The following is a 26,139-nucleotide window of genomic DNA, read 5'->3' as shown; positions in this document are numbered from 1 at the left end:
TGAGTTGTTAAACTTGAATGTTTCATTTATGCACACTATTATGACAGCTAGCTGCTGATACATGCTTGTGCAATACTTGGAGTCGCCAGAAGATAGATATCTCTCTCTGTTCTACTCCTGTAAAACTGGCAGCAAAAAGAGGCATGGAATCTTGTCTCCTGACCTAAGAGTGTTGCTTAACTGCTGGCTTTTTAGCCTTTGCTCTGGGTCAGTGTCTCCCAGCTATGCATTGCAGTCCCTGAGGAAGTAATTGAGAAAGTTTTAGGGGATCACACACACACAAAATAATATTCATAAAACAAGAAAGTTTTAGGGGGTCACACACACAAAATACTATTATGTGAATTATAAAAAGGAGAGTAAACATAAGACATTCTTTGATTTGTCTTATTTTTAATAAATACAAAGAGTGCAGTCAGATTTGCATAAAGACAGATGCATAAAAGGCACTGCAATCCCAAGAAGTTTGAGAAATGTGTTCATTAGGCTCTGTATTAGTCTCTCTTTCTGCCTGGCTGCGAAGGTATTTTTTTGTTGTTGTTGGTTTTGGTTTTGGTTGGGGTTTTTTGACTTTTGGGACATTAAAACCTTGGATGTGTGGGAATTCTAGAAGCCTGGCAGCCTGGTCAGAATGTCACTCTGTATTGTGAAGACAAGCCATAAATCACACATGCAAGGAGTCAGTTACTTCATGGAAGAAGTGGGGTTTCTTATTATGCTCTGCATGTGTACAGCAAATCCAGTATGGCTTAAATAGGTCAGATTAATGGTGTATGTGTAGAAAACCTGTCAGGCACTTCTCACTTACCTGTTCATGCCCTAGTATTTCTCAAAACATTCTGAGTAGACATTCTGTAAGCTTTTGTCATCCAAACAGGGAGAAGAGGCTCATGTCTTGTTTATGCTACTGTTGTTTCTTGTCTGTCATTTTAGAGCTTTTTGTTCCAGTCCATACTTGTGTAACTAGGAACAGTATCTAAAAATGAGACATGGCTTTCCTAATCTTTAGATGAGACATTTTGTCAGAGCCCACAGCATGTTTGAAGACAAGGACAGAATGCTGTAACACCACTTCTTCATTTTGAAAGCTAAGCTAGCATGCGAGTACGTTTGAAATGCTTCCAGTGACTCATGGAAAACTGCTGTTTTCCTGGAACCCCTGCTAACACTGTGGCAGGGGATGGCCTTGGTACCTCTCTTTGTAAAAATTGTAAATCCATGAGCTCCATATGGAATGGGAAGCTCTCTCTGTTGTCAAGCAAGGCCTCTCCCATTTGTTGGTTGGTAAATGCCTATGGATGAGAGATGTCAGTACCTACTAAAATAAAACAAAAATAAAGATAAGAAAAAACAAAAGCCAGTGCACTTTTTCTATTCTTTGATTTTATTATATCTTCATATATTTTAGCAGATGCAGTTATTGCAGTGCTTGATTAATTTTAACAATTCTAAATGAAAAATACAGGCCTTGTATCTGAAGATTACCTGAACTTTTTAATACATTTATAAAATTCTAGAGTATGCCAGCCACCCTTCGAGCACTAGCTGAAGTTTAGGCTGAGCAGAAGAGATGAAAGGTCATTTTTCTGTAGTTATAGCAAAGGAGTTGCTGGAGTGTTTTTGTGGAGAATATTGTTGCTGCTATATATTTGTAGAAACACATAGAGAATGGCTTTTCCCCGCTCTTTCTCCCTCTCAATTCTCAGCCATAAGCTTATGCTTCATTTCAATCTGCAAGGTTATCTATGGAATGATAGTTGAGTTGAGAAATGGAGCTGAACTGTTAGGCAAATGTTCTAAAGTTTTATAAAATAGTTGGAGAAACACAAGATTATTAACTTCTGGTACAAAGGTTCCTGTTGTTTGATTTGTGACATTTTTTTTCTCTCTAAGCATGTTTTAATCACATGCTTAGATGTGTACTAGTTGTTCGTTACACAGTTACTTAATTGCCTAGTACTGTGACACTTGGAAATTTAAATCTTGGGGGTGTTTTTAGGTGTTTGGGTTTTGTTGTGGTGCTTTTTTTTGTTTGAGTTCTTTGATGTTGTTGTTTAGTAAATATCTTGGGTTGTTTCTAGGGGTTTCAGTATTCAGTTCTTGCTTGATTCCAATAAACACGTTCCACTTTAAAGTGCTTTGTGATGTCTTGGTAGGTTCAGAAATTCACATGAAAGCTGACTTGCAGAGAAGCAGCTGTAGAAGCAATACCCCCTGGAATTAGTAAACAATTCCCTTGGTTATGTAAGATGATGGAAGCAATGGAGGACCTATATAGTGAAACTGATTGTTTCTTCAGTAGGGTCTTCGTAATTCATAGAAATTTCTTCAGGTCTTCCATTCTGCTGCTGTCTTCTCCAGTACCCATAATTTTTTGCAATTTTCATGACGTTCATTTTGAAAGAGGCGCCCAGGAAGGCGTAGAGGAGGGGGTTGAGGCAGGCATGGAACAGAGCAATGCTCTTGGTCACCTGGAGTGCCACATCCATGGTTTTACTGGCCTGGCAGTCTGTCACCAACATGTAGATGATGTCTATGGCTCGCCACAGCTTCACAATGTTGTAGGGTAGCTGGGTGACAATGAAAGTAGCCACTACTGCCAGCAGAACCTTAAAAGGCCTGGACTTCTTAACATTTGCAGACCTAAAGATTGCCCGAGCAGTAGCAGAATAGCAGATCAGCATTACTAGGAAAGGAAGCAGGAATTCCAGGATAATTTCCAGGATTTGAATGGTTGATTTTAAGACTGTTTCCATGTTCATTGGAAATATGGGAAGGCATTCGTTCATCTCATTGTGTTTCTTGACTTGATTAAATATCAGCTCTGGGATACTGAGGAAAGTGGCAGCCAGCCAGACACAGAGGCAGGTAACACTGCAGTGTTTGCCCACTCTTCTATGGCCCTGGGATTCAGAAGTGGCCCTGTATCTATCCACGCTGATACAGGCCAGGAACAGCATGCTGGAGCTGAAATTCATGGTGTACAGAGAAGAAGTGAGCTTGCACATGGGGTTTCCAATTTCCCATCCCTGCACTGCATTTGCAGCCCAGAAAGGGAGGGTGAAGAGCAGGAGCAGATCAGCGATGGCGAGGTGCATGATGTACACGTCTGTCTTGGTCTTGGGTTTCTTGCAGTAGGCATAAATTGCAACCACTAAGGAGTTTCCAGCCACTCCAACTGTGAAAGCCAGTGCATAGAACACTGGGAGGAATAATTTTCTGAAATTTCTCACATCACTTTTTTCACAGAGAAGCTCATAGGTATTGTAATCTATAGGAGGGTTGAGGTCATCCTCCTCATCATCAATCCAGTAATCTGTTGAGTTATTCATGTCTCAGATTGTGGCAAAGCTACAAGATACAAAAAAGTGGGGAGAAGGGAATACCAAAGAAATAATATTGGGTTTAAGTTGTAAAATTTCTGTTGAAACCTAAAACCCTTCTTCAGGGCTGCTTATACATCTCAAATTTAAGGAACTTAGATATTCAGAATACATTTGTGAATAATCAAAGTGAAGCTAGACAGTAACAGAGGCAGAGCAGACCATCTCAAGTTCTCATGTGAAATAGGGTAGCTGAGGACATCAGTGTGGGCAATTCTTGTAAAATGGATTCAATTGAAATGCTTTCCTTACCCTTAGCATTTGAGGTTGTATAATGCCTGGAGTGCCCCTCACTGATTTCTGCATTTGAGTCGAGGAGCCATCATTGCTTTACCTGCTTTGACTGTGTTATGTTTGACAAAATTCCATTGCATATAACTCTTTCTGTACTTTTGGGGGGTTGGAATTACACCTTCCCCTCTCCAGCCTCTGCAAAGCAAAGCAATACCAGCTGAAGGCTGTAAATGCTGTTACAATCAGGTGTATAAGGAATACGAGCAGATTAGAGCTGAGGCAAGCAGCTGTCTGCTGTCATAAATTCTGACAAATTTTGGATATGAGTCTAGTACAGGGAGAGTGTTTTTGTTTGTTTCTCAGGTACGCTGTATGTGCCCATTACAGAGAGCACAGCAGGGAGTCTGTTGCTGAACAGCAGCAGAACAAGCTTAATTTAGTCTCTATGCCCACATGGAATTTCTTACAGGAGCAGATTGCTGTGGGTACACTGCACCTTTCAGCTGGAGCTTCTCAGGATGTTATGATAGAAAGGAATTTTATTACATAGAAACTACCCACAAGTACCCAAACAGCTCAGAAACTCTGTTGTTTTTTGCGGTATGATCTCATGATAGATTTACTCTGTAAACCCTGAGGCTGGCTTCTTCTCACTGCCAGCTTAGGGTTGAAGTTTAACCATTTATATCTTCAGATTGTGTCTTAAGCAAGTTTGTGTGCTGCATTATTTTCTTCTTTTCCTGTAACTGTGTTCATTGACTAATGTGCTGAAATTCTGTCTGTTGTAAAACACAGTCCTGCAGTACCCTGTTTCCTTGGAATAAATGGGACTAAGTTTTCTTAGCAGCAGTAGCAAAAATCAGCTGAGAATGAAAAACATGTTTGCCTTTTGGCATCATAGCAGTGTTTAGAATTTGAGGTCAATGTTGATGAAAGCAGATTGTTATCTGATATTCTGTCCCAGAGCTACAATTTGGCTCTTTCAAGCCTGAAAGAAAAATGCAAATACCATTTCTGTTTCTTAGACATTTGTTTAAATGAATGTTTTAACTCCTGAAGTTTTTTGTAATATATCTGTCTACTAGGAAAAAATAAGTTACTGATTGATCTCATAATAAGGGATGCAGACCAATTAAATAGAGAGAAATGGAGAAATTTTTTTGTTTGATTTTTTTCCAGTGATTCTCCTAGCCAGATTTTTTTTAAAGTGTATTAGTTTAAAATTAACTTGGTTTGGCTCCATCTTTAATGACTTTGTTGTATTATTCTGTTAACATTTCAAAACACTTCCCATCAAACTTTAAAAAAGGATTACTCCTTTTTAAGTCTTGCAATTTCTTCTTTGTTGTTATCTTTATTGTCATCTTTAATGAGATGTGCAGAATGGAAAAGTACAGTCACTCTACTTAATACTTTAGCAAAGGGATGTCTGTTCCATGCCTAACAAGCTGTGTTATTCCAGCAGCAGTAATCTTTTGCAGCTTTATATTACTTTGAGGAGACATTTAATTATCAGCAGCAAAAGAACCTTTTTTTTATTAATTTTTTTAGTAGAAGAGAAACTGCAGCAAGAAGAGATTAATCCACTTAGCTGAGATTTGAGGAAAATTAGAAGTTAAATGAAAATATTTGCTTGTGGTCTTAAAACACTTAATACAGAACCCATCAAGGAACACTTAATCAAATTGTATCACTGGCAAATTTACTTGAAAGCAAACCACTCAACATTTCAGGGCAAACTTTAAAAGTCTGTGTATGACAAAGCAGTTTGGCTGTGACTCTGTGCTCCGCTGCCTGATGAGCTTTTGCCTGCCCTGAGTTCGTGACAGAAACACAGTTATCTAAGATGCTACGGTTGACATTTGTCCCTTAAAAGCACAGTTATGTTTTGGCTCCCATACCTGTTCACGTTTGTCTTTCCTGGTGGTGCTGTCTCTCAGGCACACGAGCATGTGCCCATTGCAAACAACCAAGCAGTCCCGTGGGAGTCAGACACTGAAGAGTGGTGGAAAAGCTTAGTTTAGTCTCCATCCCACACAGGGAGCCATGCCCATGTGGAAAATCTTACAGGAGCAGATTGCTGTGGGTACACTGCGTGTTCCAGCTGGAGCTTCTCAGAATGATATGACAGAAAGGACTTTTATCATGCACAAACTGCCCACAAGTACCCAGACAGCTCAGAAGCTGCTGGTTTTTCAAGTAGTTTCCTAGGAGGTATACTAATAAATTTATTAGATCTGCAACTGCATGCTTTCTTGCAGAATTGTTTCAGCCTTCCAGTCAGATAAAAATTCAGTGTTTCTGTGTATTTAAACTTCATGTAGGATTGTATGAATGATGGTGAATTAAGTTAATTCAGTTAAGTTAATCCCCAGTTTAAACAGACAAATTTTTTTCCTCTGATAAATTAAGCAGTATTTTGTCCTGCTACTGAGCAAATCTAATTTTGATACTGGAAAGGAGATGTGAATGATATATCTCTGTAAAGCCAACTTAACTAAGAGTTAATGTATGCAAAGAAGATATCATCCAATATACAGAGCAGTAAGGATTAAAACAAAACTAACCTTTTTTCAGCAGATGAGTAGCAGGTACTGCAATTGAGATGTGCCTCAGTGAAGTGATCTGAATTGCTCTAACATGTTGCATTTTGTCTTCAAATGCCACACCCTCCTGTGGAAGTACGTTGCACTTTCATTTTGACTTGACAGTTTAAAAAAAACTTTTGAAAATTGTGCTTTCCTGGAGACTTTTCTTGTGTTGAACGTGTGAACTTCCTACATTCCTTCCTGTTCCAACAAACTGTGACTGCTCTGTGGAAGGTCAGGACGCTCTTACTGCCTCTCTTTGTTGTTTGTGGTTTTATTCCTGTAAGTCCAAATGTTTAATACATCATCAAGAGGCTTTTGTCAAACAACGCATTAAAAAGGCGAAAAGGATGGAAAGGACATGCATCTGGGGCTGAGTTACTGGCCCAGACACCACAGGGAGTCACTCCATTCTTTCCTCAGGGCAGTACTGTGCTTTTGATGGCTGATTGTGTAAGGTTTAAAGGGATCCTCACACCCCCTCCTTACATAAATTTTTAGGGGATACAATAGAAAGATGAGTTGGTTTTTGTGAGGTGGGGAAAGGGGTTCTTTCAGTGTGTGAAATCAGAAAGAGGGTAAGGAAAATATGTGAAGGCAAGTGGCAAATTGTCAACCAGAGTACAAGCAGATATTCCTGCATCCTGGGGGAGAGTTCTCAGGGGCTTGAATATTGCCAGCCAATCTCATAATCAAATTAGTGACCTGTTTGAATTATCCTGGATCAGAAAACAATCTAATGAGCTTCAGTAAATGCAATATTGAAGCCCAGCAACACAGAGAGATACTAAGGAGACCAGAGGTCAGATTTTGGGAGTTTATGGCACACTGGTGCACCTGCCATGACTGGATTAACCTTCTGTCTGTGCTTCAATTATTTTGAAATATGTGAAAGGAAAGATTCTTAAAAATGGGCAGCTAAGCATGTAATGGGCAAATGTTTTCCACATGCTATATTTTGTTTCAGAATGACAAAGTAAAATGGGCTAGGAGAGGAGTTGCAGCCTAGAGGAAGAGTGCCACAATATTTGTGCATATTTCTCCAATGCTTTCATCTTGAGTTATCATAGTACTTCAGTGGTGCTCTTCACAGTGGCAGAGAAGATGCTTGGGCTCCTTCCCAGCCATCTCCTCACAGGTCATGTCATGGCTTTGAGGCCTGAGCTCTGTCTCTTTAAAAAACAAATGAGACTTTCAGTTCTGAATAGGCTTTTTCTCAATAGGGTCTCCAACAAGACTGAATAATCAGGCTGGAGCTGAGAATGCTCCCAGGGAATTGTGTGTTGCCTGTAGAAGTGCCCAAGAGGTTCTGTGGGCAGGCTGTAGAAAGGCAGTTCGTGTGAATCCTGCCTTGCTTATTGCAGTTGCTTGGCTCCTTGAAACCTTTCAGGGGTTCAGGGAGGACAGATCCCTCCAGTCAGAGTAAAGAAGCAATATTATCATGTGTGTATTTCAGTAGGGTCAAAATTAACAAAAATTAGTAAGAAGAGTGAATACAAAACAGATCTTAAGTAAAAACACTTGTGGCTGTGTGGAAGTGGCATGAAGGCAAGGAAGAAAACCATTCCTAAGCTGAGCAGCTGCACTCACTGGCACCACCAGAGCCCGTGAGCTCCAGCTGGGAATGACCAGCAGCCACATTCAGTGGCAGGACTGCAAAGGCCTTGCAGCTGCACAGCCCCAGCATTGCCTGTTTGCTTGCAGCCACAGCTGTAGTCCTTGCCCTCCATGAACCTGCACTGTTATCTGGAGAAGATGAGATAAAACTGTGGAATAGAACATGCTAGTGGAGAGAAATTACTGCAGGCTCTTGATGGGATTTGCCTGTGTGTGTCACTTTTCTCCATCAGGAGACTCCCACATTCCAACAGTCAGTACCATGCTGCCATATGCATCCTTGTAGGACCAACACCCTTAGGATGTTAGTCCTACAAGACTGGTTTCTTCTTGTAGGAGAGTCCAGAGCTCTGGAAGAACACTGTCAGGTCTGTAAGCCACCACAGACCCCTGACCTTTAGCAGAGAGAATTAACCTGCTAGGCTGAGGGGTGCAGCAGCCAATGTGGCAAAAATCATAGGTGTTCACCATTCAGGCAGTAGTTCATCTGGCCTTAGGCATCTTAGACAGAAAATTGAAGACTGAACACTGAAAAATAAATAGATTGTAAGAATTAAGGTGCTGCTGGCTTCTGAAAGCATAAGGTAGAAAAAATTTACCTTATGGCAGATTTCTCAAGTACAGGTGGTACTCAAAGGTTGCCACATTTAGTAGTCTCTACACCAGACAGAACCTATATAAGTTGGTTGTGTGAAGATCAGTAAACTTAAGCATGTTATACTCCTGATAGCAAAGATTAGGCTTCTAATGGGATTGTGATCAACACTCTAAGCACATTTTAAAATACTATCTTTGCCTCACTATGTGAGTGAGTGCCATGAAGAGTTCAAAAGTATAAGTTAGTTAAACCAAAGATGTTTGCCAGTGTAGCAGCATTGTGGTCTAAAAGTTTTGGTTTGTGCAGTCATATACATTGAAAACGTTATTGAAAGCTCATCAAAATGGAAATATGGTTAAAACTGACCACCTGAAACATCTAGTGTTTCTTCAATTGTGAGTTTTCTTGCAAAACTGCTTCTAACTCCTACCAAAATAACAGGCTTCTCTGACTCTTCCCCTCCATCCTCCAGCAACATCTTTGAATTCTTTAAGTGAGGTGAAAATGTCATTTACAAAAGAGATGTTTATTCCATCCAGGCTGTTTGCATTCCATCCAAAGCACTGGAGTTTTTCAGAGTCTTGCATTAGACCAGAACTTTTTTTCAGTGTTTTATGGATCGAAGTGACATAAAATTTATTTTAGTTTTTCAGGACTTAAGACTAAGGAGTGGAAGGGCCAGGAATCTGCTGTCCTTTGCTGTGCTTAGATAGGAACAAGCATGTATCAGATTGGAGTATTCATTTGCCTTCCAGAAATGTGTACAAATGATTTAGAACATCTAACCAGATGTCTAGCTCTCAGTGAACTCCTCACTGAGTTCTTGAAAGCTTCTTCTCAGGTTTTGTGAGTTTTTTGTTTTTTTTTTTTTTTTCATACAATATGGTTAAATTTGCTCTTTGTTTTGAAGCAGGGATGTGACTTGAGGATTATTTACAAAACAGTTTTTCAGGCATTTCCAGAAGGTCAAAACATATTTTGTTGTAAACCTCACTTGAACATAGGTCTGTATTAGAAAATTGCACTTGTGCAATTCTTTACCTTTTGTGGAAAAGGAGAAGAGTCAAATACCCCTTGTGCAGGGGTGACATTTCCCTGTGCAGGGTAGTACCCTGCAAAGCATATGTTGGGTCATTTGGGGCTGATCAGCTACTTGTTGCAGTTGCCCAAATGAGCCAAGGGTTTGGGATCCAGTTTGGTAATTTTTTTTACCAAGTGGATTTATGCCTCTGGCCAAAGCTTTTCACTGGGATTTTTAGCTTGTTGGTGTTGTACAGGTTGTGGGCCACTGTCTAAGCCCTCTCTGGAAACAATGGCCAAATACCATATTGCAGAAGAGGAAAGTAAACATCTGGCAGTCTGGCCCTCCAAACAGGCAGTGTTTATCACAATTAAATAAATCTCTCTTCCACTTCCTGGCCATCACAGTGGCTGCTTGTTGGAGGAAGTGGCTCAGGTCAAAGCCAGGGGGTTGTATTGTTCAGACCAGAGTCTCCCAAGCCTTGTGAGAACAGCTGCTAGAGAAGACATAAAGTTGTATTTGCTTCTAACCTCAGAATAAAGCCAAGCTGCTATAGATCAAGCCTTGAATTAAATCTCTACAAAGCTTGTCATCTGCAATAAAAAATTACTGATTGCTACACCCATTGGCTATTTTCCCTAGCTTTATTGTTTGTGGGAGGCTTTGAAAGGAATGAGAGCATGCTTTGGTACTAAGAAACCTTTAAAGAAAAAGAGAGGGAGGATTAAGGACCATAGAAATGTTGTTTTAATCAGTTGTAGAATCTTCTTCAGGACTAGTACATTAAAGTGCTTTCTTTATGCTACAAAGGCTTAATAAATATGTCCATAATAAGAAACATCTCAAGTAATGTTATCAATGGCTTGAAATGCTAACAGGCTATTTTCAGGTAACAATTTTCACTCAGATCTTTCTTCAAAGTGCAATTTAAAATAATTTGTGTAAAGGGGGAGAAGTCCTGCATTCCAGAGAAGTTATGCTGAAGTAGTAGCAAAGTTATCATGGTAACTCTTTGATAGCCCTATCTGCATAATTTGGTTATAATGTGGTTGGTGTTTCATTCCCACATAGACCCTCCAGTCTTGATAGGTTGAAGAAGTTCTTTTGAAAGTTTTACTTTTGAAATGGCAGCATGTCACCTTGATAGATGTGCTGTTGTATCACACTTAATTGCTCAGCCGTAATGGAGACTGAATCAGATTCCAGTAATCAGATTCCATTACAAGTACCTTCTTGTTCACTTTTCATAGGAATAGGTGATGGACCTGGAGGGTTTGGATGTTTGGCTTTTCATGTTCCTCTTCCCACAAGTCAGCTCCCTTTTACACATTAAGAACTAATGTGTATTTTGTTCTGGTGTGCTATTCAGAATATAAACAGAGGGGAGATTGCATTTCCTGCATCACAAAAGGAAGGCAGTAGCGTTTCTTGTTATGAAACTTAATTTGATTCTACATTGAGATTTTATACTAAAACCAATTTTTGTGTTTGCCACTTCTTTAAGGTGCTGGGAACCCGAATTGCAAAGTTGCAATTGTAATGGGCAAAACCAAAAACTTATCAGCATCCAGGTAAGAATTCCTTGGAGACTCAGAATCCCCTATAATTTTTTCCATGGAGGAGTGCTGCTTGCAAAAACTTTGTTAAGTGAAATGCCATTAGTTGCCTTGACCAGTTGGATGTGCTCCTAAATTAGAAGGATGTTTTAAACCTCAGCACCTGTCTCTTGTGGCCTGAGTTCCTGTTTTGCTGTCAGGTACTGTTGACTGAGTCCTCCCAATCTTTTCCACTGTTACCATCTTTCATTGGCATGTTTCCCACCTCTCTCCATTGCACCAGCAATGCACCAGTGTTTGTGCAGCTGTGTGGTGAACTGGATCAGGAAATTTTGGGGGCTTCACTAGCTTTATCTTGGTCACATAAATTTTAGTCTGCATCAGTTGTTTAGTCTGCATCAACAACTAACAACTCTGGCTTACAATTTATTTCCTAAGTGTAATGTTAAAACAATTAACACCAGGAAGAATTAAATAATAATGCTTATATAATAAAACCAAAACTTCTCCAAGCTTTCCGGATCAGAATGGGTACAAGTGGCACATCAGAGACCTGAAGTTATTGATTAAGTTTTCCACAAAGTTATCTGTAGATACAGAAAGTTAAGTCTGAAACATGGGGTGTTGGTAAGGTGAAGGTGTGTAAGCAGAGAGCATTGCACATCTTAAATCACACCTACTCATTTTATTCCTAGATGTGTAAACATAATCCTTACCTCTTCTTCTTTGACACAAACATGTTCAACTTGTTACCAAACTAGAATTGCAAGCTTTTGCAAAAATTTATACAAGTAATGAATGAAATGCTCCATGTCTGGTGTATTAACATCACACAGCTTGTAATGCAAAAGAACTGTGACATTTATATCTAAGATGGATTTTAGCCCAAATTCCATGGATAATCTGAAGTTTTTAGGTTTGGCTAGGTTCCACCAAGAAGCAATCAGTAACTTGCACACAGCACCCAGGAGGGTTTGCCTGGAAGTTATACAGACAGTGGCATGTTAAGCTCTTAGAAGCTGAAGAGAATTTAATAGAGGGGATTACGTGACACTCCACTTGCTAGAACTGGAGACTGAATTTAGAGACCTGGGGCATCACCTCCAGTTCTGTGTGACTAAAACCTAAATATTCTGAAGGAATGTAAATATGGGGATGGATTTCTCATTCCTAAGCTGTGGGCAAGCCAAGATGGTGATTCTGATAAGCTGGTTTTGAGAACAAAACAGAAAGGTAGAGGGGGAGGAACTGATTGGGTGATACAGAACAGTGTGCACAGAAGTGACAGCAGCAGGAGTTTCTCAGTCATGGTGCCTTAGGTGCCACTAATACATTTTCACTTGTTGACTGGTGGGTCAAGAAGGGTTGAAGCCACACTGTGTGGGCAGGATGGTGCAGGTGGTACAGGTAAATCGCAGCACTGGCTTTATGTGAGTCCTAATTTAAGGATGGAAAATAAAAATGCAGAAGGGGCAGAAAGAAGGGAGGCTCAGAGGTAACTGTGCTTTTTGTCTTGATCAGGTACAAGCAGCACAGTATGATTATTGTTCCCATGGACACCCCAGGGCTGAAGCTGATAAGACCTCTCTCAGTGTTTGGCTACATGGGTAGGTGATCATATTTATCAGCTCTGTGTTTTAAATTTATTAGCAGGCTCAGAAGCTGCAGTTATACTAATAAATATTGTGTATTTAATAAATCAGTATAATGGATATATAGAAGAAGGGTTAGGAACTGGAGGCCTGTATTTTTATCCTCTTTCATTTTACCCTGCTGTTGTATTTTCTAACTTTGTAGATGAGATCCATGGCGGACATTTTGAGATACACTTCAATGATGTGCGAGTACCTGTCTCCAATATAATACTGGGTGAGTTTCAGCACCGATTTATTTTTAATACATACAACAATGAACCAAGCTTTATGAGGCAGTGGTTTGTGTCATGAATCACCATTAGTTATTTTAAACAGATCTGGTCAGTTGAGGGAGCCCACTCTTCCTTTAGCAGCCTTCCTGCTGTTTGAATGTACCTTAGAGCAGAAGGAAGCAGGGCAGCTCTGGCTATCATGCAAATATCATTCCCTTGAGGTAGAGCAAAGCAAAGTCTTTAAGTGCTGTTCTTCCCCCAAAACCAGCTCTTGCAGACTTTACAGACTTTTAGAAAGAATGTTGTGCTGCACTCCATGGCCGGTACTTGGCAGAACTGAAAAATAAATAACAAGCAGGCCACCACTGTGGTCCCCTGCAGGGAGAACTCTGCTCTACTTCTCTCACTTAGTGGAGATCCTGGTTTCTTCTATTTCCCCTCTGCTTCTTTTATTTTGCTATGGGGTCACTTCTGCTTGGAGCCTTGGACCCTTCCAAGAGGGAGTTTGCAGAGCCTGTTTTTCTTTCCAACCAGGTGAGGGCAGGGGGTTTGAGATAGCCCAGGGCCGGCTGGGGCCGGGCCGGATCCATCACTGCATGCGGTCCCTGGGTGCGGCCGAGGCCGCTCTGGAGATCCTGTGCCAGCGCGCGGCTCAGCGCGAGACCTTTGGCAAGAAACTCTATCAGCACGTAAGCACCTTCCCTCTTTGGCCCTGTTCACACACTCCACACACTGACCTTTGTTCTGCCCACACACAGCCTTGTGTGGCTCTGATAATGCACATGGCAGCAGCTGTGCCCTAACCTTGAATTCCTATTCATAAAGCTTTGGGTGGCAAAGGGAAAAAAAAACAAAGCATATTGCAAGGCTCTCATTTTTCACCATAATCTACAGTATCTTTTTCTTTTTTTTCCCCCTTTGCAATGTGCAATGAATTAGATATCTTTTGCTGGATTTGAATGTGGATTTTTTCACTGTGTGTTGTTCTCTGGTTTTCCTGATCAATTTGGACAGGTATTTTTTCAGGCATGCAGTTTATGCTTCTGTTACAATCTGAGTTCACCATTTTTGTGTATCCATTCTGTCACCTGGCTGTCTCCATTCAGAACCACTGGAGACATCTAGGGGTCTAAATTTCACTGAAAATGTTACTTCTTTGATCAAATATTTGTAGTTGCGTATGAAAGTACAGACCACATCAAGGGAAGAGTGGAGATCGTTGCTCTTATCTTGCTCAGGATTGAAATACTGTTTCATGAGCAAGAGCTTGCTAAAATAATAAAAATATGACAGTCTGCTTTGTAGAAGAACTATTGGAGTTTGGTAGTTGGTCTGTCATATTTCAAGTGTTCCTTAATTTTCCCAATAGCTAGGATAGCTTTATTGGAAAAAACACAAGCAAAAGCAATGGAAAGAGGAAATTGAATTAGCATGTGGCACAGATTGTAGCAAATTGTTTGTGCAGATCCAGAGGGAGCAACTTTACACATCTGTATTTCCAGTCATATCATTTCCCAACTTCCCTTCACCACCATAACCTAGAATGAGTAAGAGGTGCATGAGGCACACTCTGGCTCTCAGAAGCTTGTTGAAGTAACAGTGATGTTTGATGAAGCCACAGGCCTCGCCTGGAGGCAGTTGCGGAGCCCATGCAGGTCCTTCACAGTGAGGATGGCTAAGACAAGGTGAGGCTGGTGGCTTCCCTGAGTACCAGGGTGCCTGCCCCAACCCAGGCCATCATTTATGGCCCCAAAAGCTGCTGACTGAAGAGAATTGAACACCCCATCTAGGTTTGGATCACCTTTGCTGCAACCAGCCAAGCTGAGCTTCCAAACTGCACTGAAGCAAGTGCTGCACATTTGCTTTTGTGTCCTACAAAATCCACAGCCCTAGAAATGGAGGCTGGGTGAGGGTCCAAACAGTTTTTGCACTGACAAGCATCACAAACGTTTGTTTCTCCTGTGATATGTTGGCTGCAGGGGGGAATTAGCTAAGAAGAGCAGGGAAGGGCTGCCAAGATCATAACTTCATTTTGGATCCAGACAGTTACTAATTTATCATCAGTCAGAGGCAGCAGGCACCACCCTGCAGCTGTTCGTCTCTGTGTCATGCACCACACAGCACCAGTTTAAGCAGAAAAAGAAATTCCTCTCCCCTTTTACCCCCTTATTTCTATATACTGGGGCTTATCATATGGAGAGAAGGCTGTGAAGGGTGGTAAGAGGTAAAGGAAAGCAGGAAGGAAAAAGCAGGCATGGAAGAGCTTCTGGAAAATGGCCAGCACACAGTGGGGGTCTGATCAGGTGCCAGAATCCACAGGTTTTCCCTTTTCTTGTTTCCTGGCAGAGCAATTCTTTTCCTATCTTTAATATTTCTGTTAGTCAAGTGTTTTCTTTATTATGCCTCATCTTAGATATGCTTTAATTTGCACACAAGTGGCTGTAGGTTGGCTGAACGTGCACACGCTGAGGAAGAGGGGCAGCTCCATGTCTGCTCAGAGGCATTAACTGATGTTCTGATGTTGGCTTTGGGATCTGCAGGAAGTTGTTGCCCACTGGATTGCAGAGTGCCGTCTTAGCATAGAACAGGCTCGCCTGCTCACACTACAAACAGCCCGCAAGATCGACATGTTGGGCAACAAAAGAGCAAGGAGAGAGGTAAATTTAATTTTTTGGTAGCTAGGACTTGGTGGATGCAATGCCTGTGCATTCAGCTGGTTAAAAGATAAAATAATAATGTTTAATAATGTTTTACCTTAAGTGTGGAGTATAAATCCATGTTGAAAAGAGCCTTAAGATATGCTTTTAATTTTCAGAAGATTGGGGAGTGATCTCAGTCAGAAGTGGAGATGAATCTGTTCAAGCATTGCTTGCTTGTCTCAACACAGTAAGATAGTTTTGAGTGACTAGAAAGTTTTACCATCCCCGGGAGCGGGAACAGCAGAGCTCTCATCCAACCCCAAGAGGAAGGAATGTACTGAGAGATACCAATATTCAATAAAAGTGTTGGGTAAATATTTTCACTTGGTTGTGAAACTATTACTGATAATGTGGTTCTTCTAACCACAGGTAGCCATGACCAAAGTGGTTGTTCCACGAGCTGTACTTAAAGTGATTGACTGTGCAGTTCAAGTGTGTGGTGGAGCTGGAGTTTCTCAGGATTTTCCTTTGGCGTTCATGTGAGTAAAAGGAGATTTCCTGTAGATTCTAAACATTTCTTTTATGATAATTTATAACACCTGTTTCACCTCAGCATGAAATAATAGTGTATGTCTCTTTAAGCTATAAAATTTAAACCAATTGTTTTTATAGTGCAATTAGCATTACAAAAAATAAAAGCTGGCACTGGGCCTAAAATAGTTCTTATCAGCAGAAAAGAGGATGTGCTTCTAAAACTTAATGTTATCTTTTATGGCCTTGGGGAGAAGCAAAACTTCTGAATTCCCAGCCCACCCATCTCAATCCTGCCAGGAAGATTTTGCTGCAGTATCTCTCATGTGACAGCACTTTTTCAAGCAAGGAGTGTCAAAAGGGCAGCAAAATCAGTGCTGAGAGCTCCAGTGTGGCTGCTGTGGGAGGTCAGGAGGCCAGGCCTAACTCAGCTCTCCCCCACAGGTTCGCGTCCATACGCACCTTGCGCCTGGCAGACGGGCCCGATGAAGTTCATCTCTCAACAATTGCAAGGTGGGAACTCCTTGATCAGTCCAAGAAACTCACTGCAAAAATCTAATGTCAGCATAAAGCCTTCTCTAATGGAGGGAAGATTAAGGCAAAGTTTCAGTGTAATAATGGTATCCAAGATAAAACTGAATGAACACAAAAACTTGATTCTAACTGGAAGCAATTCTCTCACTATTTTCACTTACTACACTTAATAATTATGGGCTTGCGTTTAAGAATTTGCATAACACCATGCAATAACTTATCTGGGTTTCTTTATAATACTAAATAAAATCTATTTTTAAACAGGCCTAAAGTGCTTTCTTTGTTCTGAATCAAAGCATTTTATCCTTTTATTGTAGAAAAAGCAGTTTTGAGTCAGAAATCCCACACAATTTAATTTATTGCAAGCTAGGCTAAACTTTTGAATTTGTTAAATTGACAAACACTGGAGGTAGTACCTTGCTTTTTCTTTTCCAAAGCTCAGCTGCAGTCCAACCCTCTGCTCCCCAGTTCCTGCTCTCAGCTGCCTTCCTTGTCATTGAGACTGCACTCAGTCCTGCCCCCAGCCCCACTCAAGTGAGGCTCAGGGCAGCACAGAAGGCTGGAGCCTGGAGTGATTCCTGGAGTTAGGATAATCACTTCTCAGCTTACACAGGGCTGGTAACTTAAGGGCAGTGAAGTTAAGGACACAAGGGTTTACTGTTTGCATGAACAAACAAATTCCCCCCTCCAAGCTCCTTCCTGTTGGAGCCTGGGGAGAACACCCTGAGCTTGGCTCAGTCTTCAGGATGAGGCTGTGCCAGTTCTGTCCTTGAGCCCAGAGCTGAGTGCTCGCCTCAGGGTGTCCAGCTACAGCTGCAGTGGTCACTCAGGGGCTACAGTGGCAGAGTAGTACCTAGAACTAGAAGCATTCCACAAAGTATCCTTACCTCGTGATACTTAAAACCAAGATTATAACCTCTTTTGAGAAAGCAGTAATTCTCGTTTACATTTCCATCCACCTTAGTTTCCTCTTGCTTCCTGCCAAGAATGTTTTCCAGGAAGTTGAGGGTGTCAGCAGGTCAGTGGCTGAAATGCACTTCAACTACAAAACCACCTGCACTACTACATATGGTTCAGGAGTTCTGCTCTAGGCTGTCAAAACCTGCACAATGTGTTTTTTCAACCAAGAATGCCCAGGATCATATTTAGCCCCATTCCAGTTAGGGTCCTGGACGACCCTCATTTCTCTCACTTTCAATGAACAGCTAGACAAGAATACCACTTTTATCTCATTAACAAGGCTCTTAATTCCCTTTATTTTAAAATTCTATGTACATATGAATGATCTGTATAATGTACACTCAATATAGAAAGTTTTTATATACTGGATAATGTATAGAACATTTCACAATTACACTAATTTCTTACATAACATGTCAACTTTTTAAGGTTTTTTTGCTGAAGCTTCGTCAATTTGGTCAAGCCAGTTATACATACAAATGTCTAATGCTGTTTGATCCGAGGAAGAAGATAATGTTAATGATTAAGGACATGAGTGAATTGGTGCAGGAACAAACCCTTTCAGGTCATGTTCAATGGAAGTGATCACATCAGACTGAGAAATGAAGGGATGCCCTTTTAGTGGGGTCAGTGAGGTCAAAGTTATTTTAGCCCAATTCCTCTAGACTGTAGCTCAACTCCAGTCATGCTAATTCGTAAAATATAAAAACTAGGAAAGTTTGATTCACAGTCTTGTAAACAAATATAAAGGAACAAAATGTGCTTATGTACAACAAGAAAAAATTCTTGTGTACCCATTTCAGCTGATCCACAGAGTGCTTTCTTGTGTTACAGTGTGGAAGTTAGAATCACTGACTTTTCCTAGAAAAAAAAGTCATAGAAAAAAGGAATAACACTGTCATAAACACCTGGCAAGGCAGTAAGTTCACTTCAATGTATTGGAGGAAAGTGCTGTTCCTCATCACTGGCCAGTCTGCCTTTGTCTCTTCCACAAGGATTTCCAGTCCTTAGCTGACATCTCCCACTTCGTTGTCTACCGGGGGTGGTACGTTGGGCATTACGGATGACGTCGTCCCTGCAGTGAGGTAACCAGCAACTCCAGGGCCTTTCAGGAGGAAAACAAATACTGGGCATTAGTTCTCCCTCAACTGGGTGACTGAACAGCTTTATTCCCTCTGGTAACACTCAGATACATCATCTGAGTCAACCAGACACCTTACACAAGAACATTTAAGAGTTTTTCTTTAGATTCTCTAAAATCTAGGAACACTAGAAACTAAGACTTCTTAGTCTACCAAGTGGAATAGCTTGTGGGGACCATTTTTGGGCTTGCTCAGTTTTTTTTTATTCTGATATGCCAAATAAGAGAACAAGAACCCCAACCACCTGCATTACCCATCTCACCTTCCATCATGGAAGCAACAGTAAAGCAGGGATGGCATTCTTTTGCTAAAGAAAGGCCCTGCCATGGAATTAAAGTGAGTTAAGGCATGTGTTCCACTACTGGGCTCCTTGTGTATCTTTTCAGTGTTTTAAAGGTTTTTCCCAGCTGCATAGTTCTAGGAAGCCCAGTGGGCTGGCCCATGAAGAAACAGAACTGCCTAAAGCTTGTCTAGCCAGCATTTTGTGCCTTCAGTTGGAATAAAGTGACAGCATTCTTGGGATACAGAAATTCTATACTGGAGATCCAGGACTCACACCATTACTAAGTTTCTATGTTGATTATAATAGGGGCAAACAGTTTTGCCCTGCAGGCAAAGCCCCTCTCCCTGGAATTAAAGCCTGGAATTAAAAATTTAGTCATATTGAAACTTTCAACAAATGCAATAAAAATTTAGGTTGCAGCATGAAGTGTTTTAACAGTAATTTTTATCATATTAGTGACTAGAAAACTGATCACACCAATACAGCAATCGACTTGGTCTTAGACCTCCAGCCTACACTGCCAATATTCAACATACTAAATTCTGCTGGGTCCTGTACTCTACCCCTTTAAGCCATCCTCACTGAGTTCTCCCAAATTTACTATTCCTTCCAGCCCCACCCTCCTTTCTCACACTTCAGCCAGAACATGAGAGCGTGGTTGGTCTCCCTGTAAACAGTCCCACACTACTACTGCGAGGCAGAGAGCAAAGCAAGCAGTGCCTCTGGCCATAAAAAGCTCTCTGGCTGCAGGAGGGGACCTCTCCTTGCCAGCCCATCAGTGGAACCTGCCAAGTGTCACAGCCACTGCTACCCATCCTCGTGCAAAAATTCCCCATAGTTATCTTGTGCCTCAAGCTTTTCCATTCCCAACATAATTCCAAAGCTGAATTCCTGTGTAGTACCAGCCAGTACCAGCCAGTGCAGGTGTCAGTGTAGTGTGTTGGTGTTGGGCAGTTTGGGACCAGGCATTTGTACAGCTCTAGGACATGCATCTGTTACTCGGAATGCAGCGAGCGCAGCGTGCGTTCTGCGAGGTGGTATCTACCTGCTTTAGAGAGCTACACAGAAGTTAGCAAGCTGCCTGACACAGCAGATCTAAAGCCCACTTCTCAGGTGAAGGGGACTGCTGCCAGTTAGAAGGGAAGGAGAAGAGACACCTGAGGGAAGAGAAATAAGCAAGGGAAGTTTCAAGGGAAGTGCAAATAGCAAAGCAATTTGAAGCAAGACATAAGGCAGAATACAAGATAAAAGAGGTTAAAAATAAAGCTTGGTTTCCATCTACACTTTGCATTTTACAGCACCTTCATTCTACATTGGCAAGCACTTAAACATTAGGCAATTTAAAAGCAGCAAATGGCCTTAAGGCAATTGGAAAACTGTATTGCCCCCAGTCTCAAGGCTGACCACATCTGATATAGTTTCAGTTCTTGGCCAATAATCAATCAGCATTTTCTTCCTATTCCTAAATCTATAATATTTATGAAATGCAGTACAAACTGAATCAGTTCCAGTGTTCTTTGTCAAACTGGCATTAAACAATACAAAACCAGAAAACCCCTGTTCAGCGCTAAAGCGCAGAGTCCTGTGTGAAAAAATACATCAAGTGTTCCAATATCTACTCTCAAAATACAAGCAACTACTTCTAGAAGTTGTAGTTCCTGACTTGAAAGGTTCTTGCTTCATTTTCTCAAAATACATGCTAGTATGTTGCAGAAAAAACTCTGGCCATCTGATTTATACCCCATTAGTTCAGTTATGCTCAAAAGCTTTACCAAGATTCCTAAATTGGGTTAGATGAGAAAGTTCCATGTGGCACATGGCTGTGTCCACACTGGCTTGTCACAAAGGACTTTCAAACCTCACCTGTCAGGCAAAGCTTTTAAGACCAAGCATTTGTTCAGCTGATGGCTACTGAGGAGCCAGAAGTTTGCAGACAGTTTGCTGCAATGCCATTATTTGCTACATATGAAAACATTTTATATGATAGTGATGTTTTGGACTGTGATACTGTGCCGGTCAAGTGCTGCTCAAGTGAAGGAAGAACAGGAGTTGATTTGCAGTGACATAACTGATCTGGGATTATGTCTGCACCATGCAAGGAAGTTCCCTCAGATGCCAACCTTACTGTGCACACAATGCACAGCACACACAGCTAAAATGCTCTTCATTACCAGTGGGGCTGGGGTGCATCTGAAGTGCCATTTCAATCTTGGTGGCACCAGCAGGGGAGCCACCCAAGGTGCACCACTGCAGCAGTGAAGCAAAGGCTGCAAACTCCACATACAAGCATGAGGCCACCCTGGCAGGCCACTGATTCTGGCTGGAACATAGCCTCATACTCCAACCTATTAGTATTCCAACTTTTCCAACAGTACTACTACCTGCCTAACCCAAAAGTTGTCTTAATTCACACAGCCAACTGATATAGACAGGTTCTAGAACTGAAGTAGACTGATCCTGAGAAAGCATAGAAAGCTATTGTCATTCATCAGTTTCAATTACATCTTTGCTCTATCACTACAGAGTACTTGCAAGTCTTGCCAGTGCCCAGATCCTGTTGCTAAGTATGTACAGTAAAGACTATGCAGAGAAATACATTCTCAACTAGCAAGAAGTTTACCTTTTAGTAAGTGTTTTAAGAACTTACTGTATTTTTACAGCACTGACTGTTCAGACCATGTGATGGCACTAGATCCTGGGGATAAACAATAACTCCAGAGTCCAGTGTGACAATTAAGTAACAGTTCAGTATAATTCAGGTCATAAACAGGAAAGAGTTGCTAACCTGTGAGGTATCCTGATGTTTGTGTATCAGAAATGAACAAATCATGTTTCTGATCCTTGAAGGCACTCCAAACAGAAGAACGGGTCAGAATTTCATTTACCTGCAGTATTTGAAGAGATAACACTGTGAGCAAGTGACATTTGTCATGTTCTAGGCAAACAAATCCATTTTCTATTGCCAAACCATTCAGAAGAGATTACATCAAAGAATGTGGCAGTAGTACGGGCTGCAATATGGAATTTGTGCACATTTCCAAGGAGACTTTTCCATGTGAATTGTGCAGTTGAACACAATGCTCAAAAGAAGTTATTCAGTAGCTCCACTTTATCCTTTGTTCCCCAGAAAGGTGACAAGGAAAAGCAACCCTAGAAGCAGCCCTTGCCACTCACTGACAGCTGAGGGAGAATAGGAATTTTCCTGTACTAGAGCAAGATAGGGACTACTTGGAGGAAAGACTATTCCAAGTTTCCTCCCCTTGAGAAAGCTTTCAACAAAAGCATTAAGAAGGAAGGCATTAAGAACTAGCACAGTTACTGGGACAAATTTACTTAGATGTACATCCATAATGCTGCTGCACTTATGTATTTATTTAGAAAACAGAAGAGAAATTTACATTTATAACCAAGTTCTGAAGAGTTGTCAGTTAAAGATAACCAGCTCATAGAACATTTCTGCACTTGGGATTTGTCTTTTTTATTAGTGGTCTTCACATGCATTGAACCAACGACTTCTCCACAAGCAAGAGGTGAAGAAATTCCAAACCATAATCATTTTGAAGTTGCAGTGTGTTAACACTTTAGGTGGAATGATGCAAATGACAGCCAGAAGATTAAACAAGGGATGTTCAGAGTTTGGTACACACCTACCAAGTATCAAAGCCCAGACAAGGACTTGTGAGTACTCACCTGTTCCCCATACTGCAGGCTACGAGACATGGATTTCAGAGTCTTAACAATCTGAGCTTTTGTTGCAGATGGGCTCTCCAGGGTCTCAAGACCAACACCTTCAAGCAGCTTCAGAAGATAAGGGACCAAATCTGCTTTCAAAGCCTGCAAACATACCCAAATGAGTTGTCTTAACATGGACAGGAAGTTCCATACAGAATTTTTGTATCACTAGCATTAGTGTGAACCAGAAGTGCCAACAGCTATTACTACAAATGCCAAGATGAGTCCATTTTTCCTGAGCTGTATGAATACAAACAAGAGAAAGCAAAGATATTGTCCAGCAATTCTGCTCTATCTAGGTGTAAACTCAGTTGAATTAGTTGGCATTCCACTACACTTTTTTAGATGACACAACACTACCCTGTGCATTAAGCTTCAATGCTCAAGTAACATCCTTGAACAGGTCTTCATTTTAGATAAAAAACTTTTCCAAGAAAAGCACATTAGTTAAGTGTCCAGGAGGTCCCCAGATGCCATTTAAGTTAACAGTTTAAATATACCACATTTCTACAGTCTGAGATTGTACTACTTACTTGGGCTACTAAGTCAGTTTGCTCCTTCTGAAACATTCGATTCAGTGTTTCACAGGCTATCCCAACTACATCCGATCTCTTCTTCATTCCATTCATCAGAGGGCCAATGGTCTCCAGCGATGCCATCGCTCTAACACAAAGCTGTAGAGAGATAAACATCCTGAGGACTTTATTTTATCCCAAAATTAATGGTTATTGCAGGTATGGTCAGCCAACACCATACATTTCTCAGTGTTTAATCAAGCAATTCTCCATTATTAGCTATAGGTCCCTGCTCACTTGCTACACAGTATTTACAGTTAGAACAGTCCTTTTAGGAACACTACTAAACAATACAAGTAACTCCAGCTATGCTTTTCTCCCCTCAAGCACTTAAATGATTCAGTACCTCATTGTCTGACAATATGTGCATGACACGAATGGCACTTTTAGGAATGGCATTGTTCTTGTGATTCATAGCCTGGATTATCTTGTGAAGATGACCAAGAGGAGGAACTTGATCAGCTAGCTGAGGCTGGGCACTGAACAGGCACACAGTTGCTGTGGTAATGGTTTCTAAAGTTTCCCCCTGCAGAAAATTGAAAATCAATAGAAAGTGTAACTCAGTAAAGTATCATCACAATAACAACATTTCTCACTTGCTTTGTATTATAAATTCTTTTCCCTAATGCTTTTATATCACTTTGTTCTCAAACTGTTAAAACAACAAGTGAAGAACATGATTATCAGCTCCAATAGCGGCAAACATTCACTAGTTCCACAAAGACAGATCACACAGGAATTCCTAACCACTATTTCTAGCATATTGAGAATCCAGTGTATCTGGCTAAGTTGCTTGGTGGAAGCACTGATAGCATGGATGTTTGGCTGACCACCTGAATTCCTAAAGGATTCTGCAGTCTGTGCAGAAGCACTCATCATGCCCTGTGTATTCTGCATGCCTCTACAATCTGCTGTCACATCTTTGTAATAAAGGTGCCTGTTTTATTCAACATGCTAGTTAGCTTCCATCCTGCAAGTCTAACACAGAATCTGTCTGAACACTGTTCAAAAATTAATTTTTAAACTGTAACACATTTCCTGTACTCATTAAACTAACTAAGGTGGCAGCCTTAGTCACATAATTTATACCAGAGTGGGAACTTAGTGTTGCAGAAGGACAACAGAAGTCTCAAGAACAGAAAATTTTTAGGTGGCGTAGAACAAGGCCATTTTTTTTAGGTAGGTCAGTCATGGAATAATTAAAAGACACTTCATATGTTAAGCCTCATCTCTAGCACAAAATAAGTCTCTAAGACTTAACTGAAGCTAATTCTATGGCTTCAAGAACTTTAAAAGCCTTGACTCATGTTCAAAAGTTGCCTAAACATATCAACACACTTTTACAGAGAGTAAGAAAGCAGACAGAAAACCCCATTTATGATGGGAATAAAATGTGAGAATCTAAGCTAATCAGAAACTAAAAGACTAAAAACTTAAGAATGCTAAATAAATTCAAAGCATAGAATCAGAAAAAAAAAAATCATCTTACATGGGGGTTATTTTTCTCCAGTAGTTCAGTAAACTTTTCCAACAGTGCAATGAGAAATTCTCTTGGTTTCCGTAAAACCCAGGCCGGCTGGGCAATAAAAATCCTCAGGAAGACTCCCCCCACTGAAAGTTCACCTTCTGCCTCACCATACACCACAGCAAAGTCTTCAGGCAGCTGTTGAATTGCAAAGTAGAAGTTATTGACAAGGGTATTTGAGAGACCTAAAACTGTTTCTCTAAGTGGTCACAGTCACTAACTGTATTCTCTGAAACAGAGCTGTGCAAGGCCAATAAACCCTACATCTTGAAAGAACATGAGGTAAGAAGTGACAGCAGAAAGAACAGTGCAGTGCAGGCAGTGCCACTACAGTGAACTTTTCTTTCAAAGAACACAAATAACTGAACCTACAACTGCAACAGTGGCAAACCCTAGTTCAAGAGAAGCACCAGCAATGAGGCTGATGATACAACAGCCCTTTCCTTCCTTGCACACTTCAGGGAAAGGTTTCTCACCATCGCTCCAGGGAAGTTTCCAGTTTTCATGTGGATCAAAATAGACATTATGATGTGTTCATAAACTGGTTTAATGTTGAACTAGAGGACTGTTGGAAGGAAGTCATGTCTAGCTTTTCACAGATACTGGGAATCACTACATGCTGAAACACCTCATTGATGGGACTGATGTGAGGGAATGGCTTAAGGACTCGAATATTTTTTGAGACCCAGTGACTTACTAAAGTTACTTCACATTTACCAAGAGCAGGTTTACTATGGCTGTGTAGTGACAGGACTTTTTCCAGCAAGCCAGTGATGTCTCAATATTCTCCTTTGTTGCTGACTTTTGATGAGTTTTAGAAACACCTAAACTATCAAAATGTTCAGAGTCAATCAAAATGCTTACAGTGATTTTACCTCTAAGTGTCTCATTTCAAGCTGCAAGCTAGTAACAATAGCATCAATTCAACATTAAACCAGTTATGTTTTTAGTTATGAACAGTTATGTTTACAGCACATCAGTGAACTCCTGTTAGTACTTTTAGAGAAAAGCCTGTTATGAGTCCAATACAAGCATCTATTATCATGTGGCTTACAGCCTCCCTGGACACACCCAAAGCAGAAACAGGATACTTTTACCTTCCAGTTAGTGTCAGGGTTGTCCCTCTGAAGTTTAAAGTGCCTTTAAAAAGAAAGTAAGTTTTAATGAGCAGTAAAAGAAGCAGTTGTCTTCTCTACTTGACACCTTAGTCTCCCTCCATCATTGTGCAGCAGCTCCAGTTTCTAAGCTCCGTTCTACCCCCATTGTATCCCTCCAAATCCTACAGCAGGTGAGCAAGTACCTGGACTGTGCACAAACTGCACCTGCATCACTGACTTACTGGTACAGTACACAA

General features: G+C 40.9%; 3 protein-coding genes across 7 annotated transcripts in view; 1 reads left to right on the top strand and 2 right to left on the bottom strand.

The window, feature by feature from the left end:
- The window catches only part of ACAD11 (acyl-CoA dehydrogenase family member 11), a 29,380-nt gene extending 12,547 nt beyond the window's left edge, over positions 1-16,833 (top strand). The window contains 7 exon segments of the mRNA XM_071429521.1: positions 10,946-11,012; positions 12,519-12,604; positions 12,795-12,866; positions 13,399-13,553; positions 15,405-15,521; positions 15,933-16,042; positions 16,479-16,833. Of these exon segments, the coding sequence (XP_071285622.1) occupies positions 10,946-11,012; positions 12,519-12,604; positions 12,795-12,866; positions 13,399-13,553; positions 15,405-15,521; positions 15,933-16,042; positions 16,479-16,593 (722 nt within the window). The 3' untranslated portion in view covers positions 16,594-16,833.
- ACKR4 (atypical chemokine receptor 4) lies at positions 1,197-6,510 on the bottom strand. Of its 2 annotated transcripts, none has more exons than XM_071429522.1 (2): positions 6,185-6,510; positions 1,197-3,351 (listed from the first exon to the last, which is right to left on the bottom strand). In XM_071429522.1, exon 2 carries the CDS (start codon positions 3,330-3,332, stop codon positions 2,271-2,273), a length of 1,062 nt encoding a protein of 353 aa, XP_071285623.1. In that variant the 5' UTR covers positions 3,333-3,351; positions 6,185-6,510; the 3' UTR covers positions 1,197-2,270. The 2 variants fall into 2 exon arrangements, with proteins under 2 accessions (XP_071285623.1, XP_071285624.1); XM_071429523.1 differs by lacking the exon at positions 6,185-6,510 and adding an exon at positions 5,519-5,642.
- A 967-nt stretch (positions 16,834-17,800) lies between the features above and the next one.
- DNAJC13 (DnaJ heat shock protein family (Hsp40) member C13) overlaps positions 17,801-26,139 on the bottom strand; it is a 56,448-nt gene continuing 48,109 nt past the window's right edge. For 3 of the 4 annotated variants that reach the window (XM_071429517.1, XM_071429516.1, XM_071429518.1), the window contains 7 exons: positions 25,883-25,925; positions 24,750-24,923; positions 23,607-23,786; positions 23,219-23,359; positions 22,644-22,787; positions 21,739-21,838; positions 17,801-18,633 (listed from right to left, as the gene is read on the bottom strand). In XM_071429517.1, the coding sequence (XP_071285618.1) occupies positions 18,536-18,633; positions 21,739-21,838; positions 22,644-22,787; positions 23,219-23,359; positions 23,607-23,786; positions 24,750-24,923; positions 25,883-25,925 (880 nt within the window). In that variant the 3' untranslated portion in view covers positions 17,801-18,535. Of the gene's footprint in view, positions 18,634-19,998; positions 20,111-21,738; positions 21,839-22,643; positions 22,788-23,218; positions 23,360-23,606; positions 23,787-24,749; positions 24,924-25,882; positions 25,926-26,139 lie in introns of all 4 variants that reach the window. The other variant, XR_011679575.1, reaches the window with a different exon arrangement.

Source organism: Agelaius tricolor, unplaced genomic scaffold (assembly GCF_023055355.1).
Source record: "Agelaius tricolor isolate 1412-34295 unplaced genomic scaffold, bAgeTri1.0.p SCAF_6, whole genome shotgun sequence".
Taxonomy (NCBI): domain Eukaryota; kingdom Metazoa; phylum Chordata; class Aves; order Passeriformes; family Icteridae; genus Agelaius; species Agelaius tricolor.
Note: the sequence above shows the minus strand (reverse complement) of the source record. Positions and strands in the feature narration are given on the sequence as shown.

Coding starts and splice junctions, on each gene's coding strand:
- ACKR4 (XM_071429522.1), bottom strand. CDS start 3,332: ATGAATAACTCAACAGATTACTGGATTGATGATGAGGAGGATGACCTC.